The sequence below is a fragment of the Gobio gobio genome (genome assembly GCF_949357685.1).
Source record: "Gobio gobio genome assembly, chromosome: 4".
NCBI lineage: Eukaryota > Metazoa > Chordata > Actinopteri > Cypriniformes > Gobionidae > Gobio > Gobio gobio.
Window position 1 is genome coordinate 59651317 of NC_137100.1, and position 17681 is coordinate 59668997.

General features: G+C 36.8%; 1 protein-coding gene across 2 annotated transcripts; it reads right to left on the reverse strand.

Annotated features, from left to right (window-relative positions):
* Positions 1-244: 244 nt before the first annotated feature.
* slc2a11b (solute carrier family 2 member 11b) lies at positions 245-17374 on the reverse strand. Of its 2 annotated transcripts, none has more exons than XM_079815835.1 (12): positions 17061-17374; positions 13753-13851; positions 13164-13324; positions 12950-13074; positions 12561-12690; positions 6763-6911; positions 5397-5584; positions 2251-2361; positions 1937-2038; positions 1659-1734; positions 1415-1542; positions 245-1316 (listed from the first exon to the last, which is right to left on the reverse strand). In XM_079815835.1, exons 1-12 carry the CDS (start codon positions 17121-17123, stop codon positions 1128-1130), a joined length of 1521 nt encoding a protein of 506 aa, XP_079671961.1. In that variant the 5' UTR covers positions 17124-17374; the 3' UTR covers positions 245-1127. The 2 variants fall into 2 exon arrangements, with proteins under 2 accessions (XP_079671961.1, XP_079671960.1); XM_079815834.1 differs by having other exon boundaries at positions 16611-17178.
* Between the last annotated feature and the right edge of the window lie 307 nt (positions 17375-17681).

The window sequence follows — 17681 nt, forward strand, 5'->3', positions numbered from 1 at the left end:
TTCAAAATAATAAAGTTAAATAGGTTAAAAAATAATACATCCCTGATTTGTGGAAAAAATATATATAAACCTTTTTGCATTTTTGAAAACATATTTTATTTAACGTCATAGATTTATATTTAAAAAAAATTGTTGATATTAAAATGAAGTAAATGATTCAGTGAGTTAGTAAAATATCTGCAAACTTTAAGAATGTTGAAAATAAAAGAAAACTGACTGGAAAAAATACAAAGCATTATGTCTTGTGAAAACATTTCCTTTTATTGTCATGTCTTTTATTTGTGTTGACATTCAAATAATTTCAAGCATGATTTATGCAGAGATTTCATGAGATAATTAAACGATATTGATTATTATTGTTCAAAATAATAAAGTTAAATAGGTTAAGAATAATACATCCCTGATTCAGAAAAAAATATATATATAAACCTTTTTTGCATTTGTGAAAACATATTTTATTTAACGTCATAGATTTATATTTTTAAAAATTGTTGACATTAAAATGAAGTAAAAGATTCAGTGAGTTAGTAAAATATCAGCAAACTTTAAGAATGTTGAAAATAAAAGAAAACTGACTGGAAAAAATACAAAGCATTATGTCTTGTGAAAACATTTCCTTTTATTGTCATGTCTTTTATTTGTGTTGACATTCAAATAATTTCAATCATGATTTATGCATAGATTTCATTTGATGTCTGTTTCTCGCAAAAGGCCATAATATGGATCCATTTTACAGAATTAGAGATAAAAGTAATTACAGAAACCTGTACCGTACAAGTACACTGATTCTAAATAGTTAATATTTTTCCATATTCATTTCTTTAAAACACCCAAGATGTACTGATACTATTGAAAGTCCCTCATCATGTGACTCCCATTGATGTAAAAGACAGTATTCATTTTGAAGGCACATGATTTAGTGCAGTCTGTGTGTGAATAACTGATCACATGCTTACAAACCACTATACTATAGTACAGTATTATTACTTGTTTGTTTATTTCAGATATTTGCTGCTCTCACATTTCCATGCATTTTGTCACATTTTATGCATGCAAATACACTGACTTTATAACGCCCTTTCAAATAGCCTATTCAAATGCAGTGCTTTGTGAATGTATTGTGTGTTTCACATTGGTGTGGACAGTAGAGGGCCCTCAGTACCATTGGCAGCCTTGAGCTTCTTTCTAGAGCGAAACTCATTCTGAATCTCCAGAAATGTCTTGTTCTTGGTCTCTGGGACCACAAAGAAGATGTACGTGGCCACCAAGCAACAGACAACGAGGAAAACAAGGAAGCAGTACTGCTTTAGGCCATTCTGGGGGAGATAAAGAAAAATGTAACATTGTTAAAAAAAACTTTTTAGATAACTATGCACTTCTCTAAAACGGATGAAAAAAAGGCATTTGTATATACCACAATAAATGGGAAGATCATGCCGATTAAGAAGAAAGAAGTCCAATTGATAGAACCACTAATCATGTACGCGGCAGGCCGATCGGTTTGGGTAAACAGCTCTGTTGTTAAAATGTTTGTCACACCACCTACAGCACAAAGTACAGATATCACTGATCAAACTAGTGTGTCAATGCACCATAATACAACAATATTTAGAAAAATCTGTCTTTGCTTTCTTTCTTTTTTTTACTAATTCATTCACCTGGTCCGAGGCCAAAACTGAGGATAAAGGCAAAAACACAGATCATACTAAGGTAGGGAACCCAAGGGCTAGACTCCTGTGAGGGAGAAACAAACACACATCAATAACTTGCGTTTTACGATATTACAACATATATTTGATACATGTATGAATTGAATTGAACACAGTTCATTAAATCTGCATACATTCAAATATTGAAACAAATAAGATCACAAACGTTATGCAAGTGGTAGTTTTAGCATATAGAATTGGTTATAAAGTATCAGGTCACTATTAACCTGAAAAGTCAGTGCGATGGTGAAACAGACACAGCACAGGCTCATGAGAGAGTATCCACCGATAATCAGAGCTCTTCTTCCCAAAGACTCAATCAGAAGACCCTGAAACACACACAAACATCTTTAACATCTGGTTCATATAGTGTCATTTTCTAAAATCTTAATACATCTAATTCTAAAGGCTGGAGCACAATTTGTAAGATCAGCCCTATGTGGTCTCTGGATCAACACGCATATGCCAAACTATTTTATGCCAAAAAATGCTTTCTGAGATTAACAAGGACTTTGAGCTGGTATACAAACCCCAGACTTACACACGTCAGTGCAGTGATGCACTCACAAGCTCCGGTTCCCACTGTAGCGTACGGAATCTTGTCAGCTGGAATCCCAGCCTGGGTGAACACGTAGTCTGCATAGAAATAAATCTGAAGGGAGAGAAATCTCTATCAACTGGGGTCACACATGGGCACAGATCTAAAATTGTGTGACTTTGAACAATGACAATACATTTTCAAGAGCAAAATCCAGTCATTTTCAATAGGAAATTTCCTTTTCAAGTTGATCCCGTGAATTTGAACTGTTTTTAACCCTCAGGTTGTGTTTGGGTCATTTTGACCTGGAGTTAGCTAATTAACGTTATCACATTGGACTAAAATTTTACTTTAGACACAGGGTATAACTACTTTTCAGGGCCGTCACAGTATGTGTTAAAGTGGACATAAGGCCGGGGTATTAGGGAGAGCCTATACTATTGCCATAACGAAAGCCACATTTTGAGCAAATACAGCTTTATTAATTATTGTGCATCCATATTCTCGCTTTCTTCATGTGATGCACAAATGAAATAGGTAAATTTCATGTGCGCATGCGAAAGTTTCTTGTGAGCATGCGAAAGTCTGTATATTTTTATTTTTGCAAATGTCCCTTTAGTTTAGGGGTTCCATGTGTTGTTTTATATATATATATATACACACACACAGTTAAAGCAGCCCGAGAAGTACTAATGTTAAAGAGTCAAGGGTCAAGAGCCCAACTAAAGCAAACACATCTCCATCATGGTGACTTCCAACGAAATTATTATTTTCATTAAAGGGTTAGTTCACCCAAAAATGAAAATTCTGTCATTCATGACCTCCCCTCATGTCGTTCGACACCCGTAAGACCTCCGACCTTCGACCTCAGAGCACAAATGAAGATATTTTAGTTGAAATCCGATGGCTCAGAAAGGCCTCCATTGGCACAATGCACTTTACACTCTCAAGACCCATAAAAGGTACTAAAGACGTCGTTACAAAGTCCATCTCACTAACTTTATGAAGCGACAAGAATAGTTTTTGTGCGCAAAAAAACCCCCGAAATAACGACTTATACAGTGATGACCGATTTCAAAACACTGCATCATGAAGCTTCGAAGCGTTATGAATCAGTGAGTCGATTCAGCGGTTTGGATCGCCAAAGTCACGTATTTCCGAATTATGAATTAACTCGCTAATTCATAACGCTTCAAAGCTTCATGATGCTGTGTTTTGAAATCGGTCATCACTAAATCAGTCGTTATTTAGGTTTTTTTTGCACACAAAAACTATCCTCGTCCCTTCATAAAGTTATTGTAGAACCACTGTCTACAATAATGTTTTACGGGTGTCGAACGACATGAGGGTAAGTAATTAATGACAGAATATTCACTTTTGGGTAACTAACCCTTTAAAACAGAATTAAAGTCATCTGGTTAGTTATAAGTTAGTTCACATATTATTGTTAGGTTTAGTAACTTGCGATTTTGTGACATCTGAAGTTTTCTACTCATTTTCTACTCAAAATGACACAGTCATACTAAAATCGATATATCGAATGTTACCGACATTGTGTATTGTGTACCAAGTATTGAAGTCTCTGTGTTCATATGGTGTATTACTTACTTCTATATGGTGTCAACATGATAGCTATTGTATTATTTACTTGTAGATTTTTCAAAGTAAAACTTGCACAAATAAAATCATGGTTTGATTCTATATATATTATTTGAGTTAAGAGTATGTAAATGGTTTTTTTTAAAACTTAACTGTAAATTGCTTTGCAGTACAGTATTATTCTAAAATAAATTTTACATCAATTAACAAATTTTTTTACAGGATTTTTTGCTAGTAAATTCCTGTAAATTGTACAGTACATGTTTTACAGTGTACATACATTATTTCTACTGCAATTTTACAGTAACAACTGTAAAAAAGGGAGTTAATTTTACAGTATGTATTCAGGAGTGTGCTGTATTTTTACAGTACAATTGTAATTAATGATTTACAGTACCCTTGTAAATTTACAGTCTTACTGGCAACCAAAATTGCCAGTAAGTTGCTGTAAATTTACAGTACATTTTTTACAGTGGGTTTTAGTTCATTTATGAAGCCACTGTAAACGTAATAGTTCCACTCTGTGTTGTGCCTAATGCTGCCTTCACATGCTATCGGAATTATCGTAAAAGCTAGTTAAAAAATTGGACAAGAACGCCCTCCCAAGTCAAAATTTGAATGCGATGAGCTGAAGTCATGATTACAAGCTCATTGCATTCAAATTTTACAGGTGACGTTCCTAAAAGGTAAACACTGGAGTGAACGCAGTATGGAGGATGATGACACATCGTCTTGCAAGATAAACGTTCCCAGACAAGCTACAAAGGACATAATATTATATGCATAATACTATATATACATTGTATGAGTTTATCAGCCTCGAGAAACCCAGGTTGGAAACAGTTTGTAATCGTGTTGTGTGGAAATGCAACTGGAACCGTTCGTGCAATGGTGGAAAATCACTGTAAGGTTATAAGTTAAAGTTACATTTAATTTAATAACAAATTATGATTTATAGCCTATTATAACCGTTTGTCGATTATGCTATGATGAACAGTTTTTGGATAAAATGATTTATGCATGCATGGTTTTTCTGTAATTTTAATAATGTGTCTATCATCCGTTTTTCTTTTGAACGGTATATCTTTTTTATATATATAACAAAAGTGTTTCTGAAATGTGCATTCGTGCTCTTTTCTTCTCTATCTCTTGGTTTGATATTTTATCTAATGCAATGACATTCATATATTTCCTTTTCAATAGTGCTTAAAGTGTCTAAATAATGTTTGGGCCCATTGTACATGGTTCAGATTTGACTATCTCACATGACATTCCAGAAAAGCTTTTAAGTATGTGTGCAAAATCACTTTCATGCCCGTTATATGAGCTGAGATAAATGTCAGCCTCAAAGATGAAATCTAAACGATTCATTTGCTCAGAGAAGAAATCAGGGTTTAATCCACAGCAGGCCGGTCACATGCCATTTTGGAGGACGGGTGTGTTATTTTTGTTTTAACAGTGCACATATTTAGCAGTCTAGCCTAATCGTTTTATATTTCGAGCCATTAATGTGAAGTTATTGTTTCTGGGTGTCTGAGTGAGATACACACCGCATTGATGCCGTTGAGTTGCTGGGACGTGTGAATCACGAAGAGGGTCAGTAGCTGCCAGCGAAGACTGCTGTCTTTAAAAAGCTCCCAAGGCTTCTTGGGTTTAATGCCTATCGCACTGTCCCTCTCTCTCTCTATGTCCTCCTTCTCTCCATGGTACTTATCCGACCCATGGAACCACATTAGAGCTGAAAGAAAGTGACAAAGGGCATAACATTCCTTTACTCACAAGATTCTGTTGTTGGTTACGGCTCAACTGGTTTGATTTAGCTTCCTACAGAGTGCTCACATCACAACATCTGCTCAAGAGTGATCAATGAGATTTTTCGCTTCAGTCTTAAAATGTTTAGATTTTTGGGTTATACACGGCTGAGATGAGAACATCATCTTCACTTCAATGGAATCATGCATTTGGAATCACGTCTTATGACCTTGCTTGCCAGCAAAACATGAAAAACAGATTAAAAACAAGCAGGAAACAGACATTTTTGACCAGTCATTTCCTGGCACGAAATCTTACATGCTGATTTTGTGGTTTGTTTACCTGGTTGTTGATTAATATCTACTATATCTTAATACATTCATTCGGTTTTTTTTCAGTTAAATGCAATCTTACCCGGCACTATTTCTGAATTATCACATGAAGCACATTGGGAAAGTTTGTAGAACAGTTGATATTTCATTCTGATATTTTCGAACTTCTTCATTTGGCATATCACTCCCTATTTAGTAAGATTGAGCTTTTTTTAAGAAACTAGTGCATTTGTTAAGCTAGGATGCATTTAATCGATCAAAAGCGACAGTAAAGACATGTATAAAGTTACAAAAGATAATAAAAAAATGCTATTATTTTGAACTGATTAAAAGAAAGTGCCACAAAAATATTAGGCTGCCATTTCGTCAACATTGATAATAATAAGAAATGTTTCTTGAGCAGCAAATAAAACACTGACACTGAAGACTGGCGTATGGATGCTGAAAATTCAGTTCTGCATCAAAGGAATAAATTACATTTTAAAATATATTCAAATAAACAAAACACTTATTTTAAATTGTAATAATATTTCACTATTACTGTTTTTATTTAACTTTTTTTATCAAATAAATGCAGCCTTGCTTACCGCCCCCAGACTTTTGCTATTTCTTTAACTGACCTCAGCAATTCATCAACTGATTCCACAAAAAAGGTATGTTTATTTTGGAGGAAAGCAGACAGACAACAGGAAAACTAAGGACAAATACGTTGAGCTTTATCACTGTCTTTAACAACCAGTAAAAATGTATATTAATGGGTATATCCAATCCAACCACATGCCAATAGCACTACAACGTGCAATTGCAAACACATTATTAAACCATTTTGTACCCTTTGTGCCGGCGACATCATCTCCACGGTCGATGAGCAGATAGCGAGGGCTCTCAGGGAGCCAGGGCAGAATCAGCAGCTGCATTACGGCTGGAATACAGATGGTGGACAAGAGTATGGGCCAGTACTCCTCCTTACCTAACAACTCTCTGACAAACAGACACAAACAGAGAGAGAGAGAGAGAGAGAGAGAGAGAGAGAGAGAGAGAGAGAGAGAGAGAGAGAGAGAGAGAGAGAGAGAGAGAGAGAGAGAGAGAGAGAGAGAGAGAGAGAGAGAGAGAGAGAGAGAGAGAGAGAGAGAGAGAGAGAGAGAGAGAGAGAGAGAGAGAGAGAGAGAGAGAGAGAGAGAGAGAGAGAGAGAGAGAGAGAGAGAGAGAGAGAGAGAGAGAGAGAGAAGAGTCTTAAAACCTTTACTTCATGTCGATTTAGTGAAGAGGAATATTTTTTATGCTACTGTAAAACATAATAAGTTGACTTTACTTAGAAAAAGTGAGGAAACCGATTGCCTTAAAATTTTCAAGTAAAGCAGAGTATTATTTTTTTGTCGGTTAAACTTAACACAATTTGTACAGAAAACTTGTTAATGAAGTATACTTAACTCAAAATTACAGTATTAGTTATGTTAACTTGTTATTAGTGCTCACATTACTAGGAAAATATTAGGAAACCGATTGCCTTAAAATTCTCAAGTAAGCTGAACTTAAAAAAATAAGTGAAGACAAAAGCAACAACTGAACTCCATTCAACACTTATTTATTACTTATCTATAGTCTACAGGTACTAAAAACAATTAAGTAAGCATTACTTAATTAAGCTTAATTAAGCTGCATTAAGCTGTTCTTACTTAAACCGTTTAAGTTTTGTCAACTTAAAGGGTTAGTTCACCCAAAAATGAAAATTCTGTCATTAATTACTTACCCTCATGTCGTTCGACACCCATCAGACCTCCGTTCATCTTCAGAACAGAAATGAAGATATTTTAGTTGAAATCTGATGGCTCTGAAAGGCCTCCATTGGCTCAATTGCACCGTTCACTCTCAAGACCCTTAAAAGACACTAAAGACGTCGTTTCAAAGTCCATCTCACTACAGTAGTTCTAAAATACCTTTATGACTCGGCGACAATAGTTTTTTTGCGCAAAAAAAACCCTAAATAACGACTTACATAGTGATGACGATTTCAAAACACGGCATCATGAAGCTTCGAAGCGTAATGAATCACTGAGTCGATTCAGCAGTTTGAATCGCCAAATTTCAGCAGTTTGGTGGTTTGACACGCGATCCGAATCATCCATTCGGCTCAGTGATTCATAACGCTTCGAAGCTTCATGATGCGGTGTTTTGAAATCGTCATCACTATGTAAGTCGTTATTTAGGGTTTTTTTGCGCACAAAAACTATTGTCGCCGATTCATAAAGTTATTTTAGAACCACTGTAGTGAGATGGACTTTGTAACGACGTCTTTAGTACCTTTTAAGGGTCTTGAGAGTGAACGGTGCAATTGAGCCAATGGAGGCCTTTCAGAGCCATCAGATTTCAACTAAAATATCTTAATTTCTGTTCTGAAGATGAACGGAGGTCTGACGGGTGTCGAACGACATGAGGGTAAGTAATTAATGACAGAATTTTCCTTTTTGGGTGAACTAACCCCTTAATTATATCTGGGATCTGAGGAAGTGTACTCCCAGAGTGCATTGTGGCATGAATAAATTAATTGCTTTGTTTTACTATTTTTAGCTTTATTTTACTATTTGTCTTTTGTCAGTATAACCCAAATAATGACAGCAAGTAAAATAGTAAAGGTCGTATTTTTAATAATAAATAAAAAAATACAAAAATCCTTGTTACCATTGTGTGACACACTCAAGCATGGTCAAATGATATTGTGACAAATATAGAGGGATTATATCAACTCAATTAAAAGGTTATGCCATAAATATTAGTAAAAATAATGTTAAAAGATCATTATTTAACATTAAATATATTTATGTTATACATCATTAATTAACAAATATTATTTATGTGTATATATATATATATATATATATTATTATTTTTTTTTATTTTTTTTTTTATATATATAACTTCCCTTCTTTTGAAATCATACAACTATGATTTCTTGTTGCATTGCTGCATTAGAAAGTTAATTACTATAATATGAATGAAGTTCCAAGTGTCCAACCAAAGGGAACACTAATCACAATTATGGTGAGAGGAAGTGGAGGAAATTAGTGATAAGTCTATACAAAATTGCACCACCTCAAAAACACTTTGCCCGTCCGCCCATCCACCTGCTTGTTTTTTTTGCTTTGGCAAAATGGTACTCAAACCAGTCAAGTAATGTTTACTTGAGTTTTCTAAGTAACGAAGACATAGCATGCAAATAGTTCAGATTACTTAATTGTTTTAAGTAAGTTCAACAAATTATTGGACATTAAGTAAAGTTTACTAAAAAATTCTTAGTAAGAACAACTGTTGGATTTTACGGTTAAAAATTTGATTTAATCAAAAATACAGTAAAAACTAAAATATTTTTATCTGTTTTGAACATGAAAAGCTGAATTTCCCTCCAGTCTTCAATGTACATAAGGCTATTTTTTCTGTCACTTGATCTTGGTAACCCTCCTATTATCAGACATTCTTAGTTGAGGAATACACTAATAATGGGTGGTAAATACTCCTGGGGTATTTTTAGTAAATTAAAATGTTTGCTTTTATGTGATGCTGCATCCACTTTGGCTTGTGGCAGTATAAAGTCAAAGATTGCATGTTTGCTTGATGTGCGAGAACCAATGAGGATCATTCTCGTGTTACGCAGCACGTTTGAGCTCCAGCAAGAACCAATGAGATTCATTCTCGTGTTACACATCATGTTTGAGCTTCAGCAAGAACCAATGAGGTTCATTCTTGTGTTACACATCATGGGCACGTTCAAAGCTCAAACCGGAGCGCAACGTTTTGCTGCGGTTTCCGGCTGAACGTCATGTTTCCTGGAAACGGTGTGCAACAGGTTTGAGATGCGTTTGATCTCGTTTGGTGGGTGTGTCAAAAATGTCACCCCATTCAGCAGCAACATGTATATAAACCACTCGGTATTAAAGAGACAGCTCACACAATGGATCCAAGTAAAGTTTTTTTTACAAATGTGTCAGCTGCAGCTCAGTATGTATATACAACAATTGAAGATATTAGAAGACATGATTGTCGTAAAAAAAAAAAAAAAAATTATACAGTATATATATCAACATGATGATGTATTTATTTATATTTTTAGCTTCATTGCAAGGCAAATTTCATATATGGTAATTAAGTGCTTTACATAAAAATGAGAAAGAAAATACAAGCTATTAAAAAAGTAAGAACTAGAAATAAAATAAAATTAGAATTGATTACCAGGAGATAAAAATGGTTAATTAAATGGGATTGGAATGTTGTCTTTTATTCTCGAAGGCAAGGGCAGTGATTGTATGTATTTTATAGTATTAAACACGTATTTATATCAATTTCATCAGGCTCCGAAAATTCCTCAAAAAGAACACAAAGAATGGCCTTCTCAGCTGCCATAGTTGCAACTCTTGCTTCAACATAACAGGGTGTTCAACGCAGCACCGTTTCCATTTAAAAAAACGTTTTGCAACGTTTTGTCGGGGCTGAACGCAGCCCTCGTTTGAGCTTCAGCAAGAACCAATGAGGTTCATTCTTGTGTTACACAGCACATTTGAGATTCAGCAAGAACCAATGAGGATCATTCTCGTGTTACGCAGAACGTTTGAACATCCGCAAGAACCAATGAGGTTCATTCTCGTGTTACGCAGCACGTTTGAGCTTCAGCAAGAACCAATGAGGTTCATTCTCATGTTACGCAGAACGTTTGAGCGTCCGCAAGAACCAATGAGGTTCATTCTCGTGTTGCGCAGCACGTTTGAGCTTCAGCAAGAACCAATGAGGATCATTCTCATGTTACGCAGAACCTTTGAGTGTCCGCAAGAACCAATGAGGTTCATTCTCGTGTTACGCAGAACCTTTGAGCGTCCACAAGAACCAATGAGGTTCATTCTCGTGTTACGCAGAACCTTTGAGCGTCCACAAGAACCAATGAGGTTCATTCTCGTGTTACGCAGAACCTTTGAGCGTCCGCAAGAACCAATGAGGTTCATTCTCGTGTTATGCAGCACGTTTGAGCTTCAGCAAGAACCAATGAGGATCATTCTCGTGTTACGGAGCACGTTTGAGCTTTAGCAAGAACCAATGAGGTTCATTCTCGTGTTGCGCAGCACGTTTGAGCTTCAGCAAGAACCAATGAGGATCATTCTCATGTTACGCAGAACCTTTGAGCTTCAGCAAGAACCAATGAAGATCATTCTCTTGTTACGCAGCACGTTTGAGCTTCAGCAAGAACCAATGAGGTTCATTCTCGTGTTACACAGCACGTTTAAGCTTCAGCAAGAACCAATGAGGTTCATTCTCGTGTTACGCAGCACGTTTGAGCTTCAGCAAGAACCAATGAAGATCATTCTCATGTTACGCAGCACGTTTGAGCTTCAGCAAGAACCAATGAAGATCATTCTCATGTTACGCAGCACGTTTGAGCTTCAGCAAGAACCAATGAGGTTCATTCTCGTGTTACACAGCACGTTTAAGCTTCAGCAAGAACCAATGAATATCATTCTCTTGTTACGCAGCACGTTTGAGCTTCAGCAAGAACCAATGAATATCATTCTCATGTTACGCAGCACGTTTGAGCTTCAGCAAGAACCAATGAAGATCATTCTCATGTTACGCAGCACGTTTGAGCTTCAGCAAGAACCAATGAGGTTCATTCTCGTGTTACACAGCACGTTTAAGCTTCAGCAAGAACCAATGAATATCATTCTCTTGTTACGCAGCACGTTTGAGCTTCAGCAAGAACCAATGAAGATCATTCTCATGTTACGCAGCACGTTTGAGCTTCAGCAAGAACCAATGAGGTTCATTCTCGTGTTACACAGCACGTTTAAGCTTCAGCAAGAACCAATGAGGTTCATTCTCATGTTACGCATCACGTTTGAGCTTCAGCAAGAACCAATGAATATCATTCTCTTGTTACGCAGCACGTTTGAGCTTCAGCAAGAACCAATGAGGTTCATTCTCGTGTTACACAGCACATTTGAGCTTCAGCAAGAACCAATGAGGATCATTCTCGTGTTACGCAGCACATTTGAGCTTCAGCAAGAACCAATGAGGATCATTCTCATGTTACGCAGCACGTTTGAGCTTCAGCAAGAACCAATGAAGATCATTCTTGTGTTACGCAGCACGTTTGAGCTTCAGCGAGAACCAATGAGGTTCATTTTCATGTTACGCAGCACATTTGAGCTTCAGCGAGAACCAATGAGGTTCATTCTCATGTTACGCAGCACGTTTGAGCTTCAGCAAGAACCAATGAGGTTCATTCTCGTGTTATGCAACACGTTTGAACTTCAGCAAGAACCAATGAGGTTAATTCTTGTGTGTTATGCAGCACGTTTGAGCTTTAGCAAGAACCAATGAGGTTCATTCTCGTGTTATGCAACACGTTTGAACTTCAGCAAGAACCAATGAGGTTAATTCTTGTGTGTTATGCAGCACGTTTGAGCTTCAGCAAGAACCAATGAGGTTCATTCCGTTTTCTTCAGAAAATGTGGACTAAACTGCTCAATTCATATGGATTCGTTTTACAATCTCTTTTCTGCGCTAAAGTGGTAATTGCATAGACTGTCAGCCTCTTGTGCTAGACCTTCCTGTTATGCTTCATATTGTGTTAATGCCTTTGTTTCTTACTTGAGTCCAATCACTTGTCCTGTTAAGATTCCCCCGGTGATGAAGATGGAAGTTCCCATGGCCATGGCTCCACGCAGAGCTCTGGGTGCGATCTCGCCAATATACAGAGGCTGCACACATATCGCGATACCTGCCATTCAAATGAGATGTCAGTTATGGGATCGCAAACAAATGTTCATAATGTTTTGCAACTTATTTAATTCAATAAGCTTCTCGTTTACGTTTAGTCATTTAGAAGATACAAACAAATTAGGAAAAACACATGCAATTTATCATAATGGCACCACCAACAAATTCTTTATCCTTGCTTGATAAAAGTATTAAAAAGTTTTAACTGTATAGTGTATGATATTAATGGTGATTGAATAAAAAATGTGCTTTAAACTTACCTGCGTTTACTCCTGTCAGGAAGCGTCCAATGATTAAAAGCTCAAAAGTGCTAGTAGGATAACTCAAACCCATGAAGAAAGCAGCCAACAGAGCAAAGGTGTTGTTAAACAATAGTGTCCCTTTCCTGAAAAAAAAGAAGGAAAATTAATCTCGAGGCTGTCCCTAAAAACTTAATTTGGTTCACATTCTACAGTATTTCTGTCTTCCGTTCACCTTCCAAATCTAATGGCCAGAGTTCCCCCAACGGACGCTCCCACGAGTCCACCAAGAGTGAATATGGACACTATGGTGGACCAGAGGAGAGTGAGCACCTGTGTGGAGATTTCAGTGTTGTAGCGCTCTGTCCATGTCTGATTGATGAAGTTCTGTATGGCCTGATAGAAAACACACAAGCCAAAGGAATAAATACTGTCTATGTGAAAGGAAAGGGTGCATTTAACATTGCAAAAAGTGACTGAGTTGAAATTGACAACCAAAACAGGGCCCTCTACCCTGTCTTTAACAATATTTTATTAGAATATTTTCTGTCATGTTTCACAGAAGAAAGAATGTCTTAGAATGTCAATTGCTAATCTAGGGTAACATATAAACAATGTGAAACATGGTTAAATTGACCCTGGGTTAACAATTAAAGAGTCCAAAAAGCCCAAATGTGGGTTTTGGATTTTCAGCAAAAATGTGACCAGGACCAAAATCCATATTCACGTAAAATATTAACTAACTACAGATTGGGATGAATTAACTACAGAAAGGGATGAATAATCAGGTAAAGACTTGATGCACAAGCTCACACATTTCTTACCTTGGTAGGTGCATTTATGACAGATATATTGTACCCATACTGAAAGGTTCCACCAAGGCCAGCCGCCCAGACAGCCAGAAGAAGATACTTACTGGGAACCTGGAGTTATTAACACAAAAGGCATGTTCAGAAGCGATTTTGACTTCACTAATGTCATCATTTTATATAAAGTCTAGCCATATATGATTATCTAAAATACTTTTAATAGAAGGAAATGTTTTGTTGCCTCACCAAACTCAAATCTTACAAGCTCCTAATGCCTAACCACTGGCCTAGTTTAGACTCCTCTTCAAATAACAAAAGTGTAGTATCATTGTTAAACTAAGGCCACAATAATTCACAAAAGCAGCATAAATTAAAGGGTAAATTATTATATTATTGTGTGCGTGCGTGTGTGTGTGTGTGTGTGTGTGTGTGTGTGTGTGTGTGTGTGTGTGTGTGTGTGTGTGTGTGTGTGTGTGTGTGTGTGTGTGTGTGTGTGTGTGTGTGTGTGTGTGTGTGTGTGTGTGTGTGTGTGTGTGTGTGTGTGTGTGTGTGTGTGTGTGTGTGTGTGTGTGTGTGTGTGTGTGTGTGTGTGTGTGTGTGTGTGTGTGTGTGTGTGTGTGTGTGTGTGTGTGTGTGTGTGTGTGTGTGTGTGTGTGTGTGTGTGTGTGTGTGTGTGTGTGTGTGTGTGTGTGTGTGTGTGTGTGCGTATTCAGAAGTGATTTTGATCTAAACTTGCTCTTAACAACTAATATTTATATTAAAAAAACTGCAACATTACAAATATAAAATAATATAGTAACACTTTACAATAAGGTCTTATTTGTTAGCATTAATTAATGCTTTAGCTAACATGAACTACATATTTTTAAAGCATTTATTAATCTGTTAAAAATCTAATTGTTCATGTTAGTTCATGGTGCGTTAAATAATGTTAACAAATATGAATTAGTAAATATTGAAATGAACATTAAGATTACTAAAATGCTTTAGAAATATTGTTTATTGTTAGTTCATGTAAACGAAATAATGTTGGAACCTAATTGCAAAGTGTTACCAAATATATGCATATGCAAAAATGCCACATAAATTCAATAATCTAAAAAAAAAATTCTGCAATATGCAAGATAACTTCACATCCTATCCATCACTGTTCATTATAACTAGTGCTGAGTAGTATACCTTAACCTGCTAGTAGTGTTGTATAGTACTCAAGACCGGTCTTGGTCTTGAGACCGGTCTTAAGACCATTTTTTGAAGGTCTTGGTCTTGTCTCTGTCTCGAGCACATTTGACCACGGTCTTGTCTTGGTCTCAGACTAAGAGGACTCGGGATTTTGTTTCAAGACCGGTCAAGACCACAACTGCTGGGATATTACTAAATTGCCAGTGCATTGTCTGATTTAATTATGAATATCATTAATGTGATTGGATGTAAAACATACTGCTCCAGATGCAATCAATAACTTATTTCCACTTTGATTTATTTATTGCGCCGGTTCAGAAATGAGGGATTGTGTCAAAAATGACACCAAAATTAATACAAATGCTCACAAAATTCAAGATATTGTTGCAAAAAAGTATTTGTATGAGATCTGGATTTTTATATTATAACGTGATATAGTTAAACAATATCACAAGAGCAAGAGAGCTGTTTTCACAAATTTGAGCATGACTGCAAACATTATATTGCTTTTATGCAAACATTAAATAAAAACATTTAAACGTTATTCTCAAAATTATTTATGCATTTGTAATTTACCAATTCAGATGCATCTTCTGTACCACCACCGCCAGTGCAAAGATGAATTTTGTTGTTAATGATTTCATTTGATATTATATGTATATATATATATATTCTAATTATGTTTATTGATTAAAAATAAGTCATTTCTCAGCCAGTAATGTGGATCTTTTTGAATTTAAGGAGTGCTGGTCTGATCTTGACTCGGTCTCGCCTAGCCTTGGTCTTGGTCTCAACCCCTCGAAGTCTTGGTCTTGGTCTCAACACACATTTGTCTTGGTCACACATTGGTCTTGGTCTTGACTCGATCTCGCCTTGCCTTGGTCTTGGTCTCAACCCCTCGAAGTCTTGGTCTTGGTCTCAACACACATTTGTCTTGGTCACACATTGGTCTTGGTCTTGACTCGATCTCGCCTTGCCTTGGTCTTGGTCTCAACCCCTCAAAGTCTTGGTCTTGTCTTGGTCTCAACACACATTGGTCTTGGTCTTGACTCGATCTCGCCTTGCCTTGGTCTTGGTCTCAACCCCTCAAAGTCTTGGTCTTGTCTTGGTCTCAACACACATTGGTCTTGGTCTTGACTCGATCTCGCCTTGCCTTGGTCTTGGTCTCAACCCCTCAAAGTCTTGGTCTTGGTTTCAACACACATTGGTCTTGATCTTGACTCGGTCTCGCCTTGCCTTGGTCTTGGTCTCAACCCCTCAAAGTCTTGGTCTTGTCTTGGTCTCAACACACATTGGTCTTGGTCACACATTGGTCTTGGTCTTGACTCGATCTCGCCTTGCCTTGGTCTTGGTCTCAACCCCTCAAAGTCTTGGTCTTGTCTTGGTCTCAACACACATTGGTCTTGGTCTTGACTCGATCTCGCCTTGCCTTGGTCTTGGTCTCAACCCCTCAAAGTCTTGGTCTTGGTCTCAACACACATTAGTCTTGATCTTGACTCGGTCTCGCCTTGCCTTGGTCTTGGTCTCAACCCCTCAAAGTCTTGGTCTCGACTTGGTCTCAGATTAAGTGGTCTTGACTACAACACTACCTGCTAGTACTGAGTATTTTTAATAATAATAATAAATAAATAAAACAATTTGTTATATGTCTTTCAAAAATGAAAAACTTGCAAGAATAATTTTAAGCATACCTTTATTTGTTGAACAGGTTCTTTGAAGTCTTTAAGTAAAGGATGATATTCCTTAAGTTCTTCATTTTCTTTGCCCATTTTTGAAACTCGTCCAAAATATTTTAACATTTCACTGAATATTCCAAACGTCTCTTAATCACGGATTCAGAGTGTCTCTGAAATGTGAACTCATCCTAGGACAGAACTGCTCTTAGAGCTCTAGATGAGGTGCATAACAGATATACTAGCAGAAACACAATCATGCTGTTGTTCGGAGCATGACCAGTGCAAACTGCATGGGTTGAGAGTTGATTCAGGATGAAATTCCCTTTAGAGCCACGGAGAAGTCTTTGGGATATTTTTGTCTTTTAACACATGCATGTCAATTGCTTTTCCACACTCAGTCCTGTGGATAATGCACTGAGAGCCCTTGTGGTGGACCGTAAAATCAAAATTCAAATAAAAGCTTACCTTTCTTCTTAAAGTCGTAGACTCTTCTGGCTCGTTCATTTTAAGTTCGTCCATTAATAGCATCTTTAGAGTGCGAAAGAAAGGAGTTTATTCCATCATGCCTTCTAGGTCTCACTGCAAAGATTAACTTTGAAGGGGCGGTAGGTCTGTGTGCAGTCATTAGGGCAATCATAAGCTCAGTTGACCACTGGATCAACCTAAGGCGCAAGTTCAGAATTCTGCATGTGAGATTACAGTTGGATTGTCCTCTAATGGTTATTTATAATGATGACTAATGAACGACTTCGTGCTAGCTGGCTCTTATTTGTGAGAAGAAACATTTATTCAACTATATCACGCATTGAGTTGTTTGGCCTTTGATCACAAAGAGCACATTGTTGCTGTTTCAGTCAAGTGACCTGCAGAGCCCATAAGCCTCTTTCTGATTCAGAAAACTCAACCGGTTCGGAAGGCTCTGACCACCAGTGTCATCATTTGAAACAAGTGTGCATTTCAATTCTAGGCATACATTTCATATAAAAAGCATGGTAGTGGGTAGGCTTATGTTATAATAAATCATTATCTAAAATGCCTGTGACACCAAACTCAAACCTTACAAGCTCATGCCTAACCACTATTCCT